Source organism: Rhincodon typus, unplaced genomic scaffold (assembly GCF_021869965.1).
Source record: "Rhincodon typus isolate 14 unplaced genomic scaffold, sRhiTyp1.1 hic_rhity00012244, whole genome shotgun sequence".
Taxonomy (NCBI): Eukaryota; Metazoa; Chordata; class Chondrichthyes; order Orectolobiformes; family Rhincodontidae; genus Rhincodon; species Rhincodon typus.
In genome coordinates this window covers 5,340-6,042 of record NW_025977882.1, presented here as the reverse complement: position 1 = coordinate 6,042, position 703 = coordinate 5,340, and the positions used below count along the sequence as shown (strand labels likewise).

General features: G+C 54.8%; 1 protein-coding gene across 1 annotated transcript in view; it reads right to left on the bottom strand.

Annotated features, from left to right (window-relative positions):
• Nucleotides 1–703, bottom strand: part of LOC125482551 (sodium/potassium-transporting ATPase subunit alpha-3-like) — a gene marked incomplete at both ends in the record, with an annotated part of 4,244 nt that overhangs the window by 420 nt on the left and 3,121 nt on the right. The window contains one exon of the mRNA XM_048594645.1: nucleotides 290–562. Within this exon, the coding sequence (XP_048450602.1) occupies nucleotides 290–562 (273 nt within the window). The remainder of the gene's footprint in view (nucleotides 1–289; nucleotides 563–703) is intronic.

Here is a 703-nt window from a genome sequence, read left to right as displayed (position 1 = left end):
GAGGGTGAGTGAGTGTGCGTGTGTGTGAGAGAGGGTGAGTGAGTGTGCGTGTGTGTGTGAGAGAGAGGGTGAGTGTGTGTGTGAGAGAGGGTGAGTGAGTGTGTCTGTGAGAGAGGGTGAGTGAGTGTGTATGTGTGTGTGTGTGTGTGTGTGTGTGTGTGAGTGTGTGAGAGGGGGTGTGTGTGAGTGTGAGAGAGGGTGAGTGCTGTGGAGGAGGGGAGTGTTCAGGCGGCAGTGTGCAGACTGGGAATGGTTGGTGGTCAGTCTGGCTGGTGTTTGTGGCAGACACTCACAGTGACTGTGGCCAGCAAGCCCTCGGGGACATTAGCCACGATGATGCCAATGAGGAAGATAACAGCCTCCAGCCAAGAGTAACCCAGAATGATGGACAGGATGAAGAAGGTCACTCCCAGGAAAACAGCCACACCGGTGATGATGTGAATGAAATGCTCAATCTCCTTGGCGATGGGGGTTTTGCCTGTGTCCAATCCTGAGGCCAGGGTGGCAATGCGGCCCATTACAGTCCGGTCCCCCGTGAAGATCACAATCCCACGGGCAGTGCCTGCACAGAGAGAGAGTGACACAGGGAGTCACAGAGGATCAATCACACCGACACAACACACACACACAGACTGTCCCCCCTCTCTCTCACACACACACACACATAGAACATAGAACATTACAGCGCAGTACAGGCCCTTCG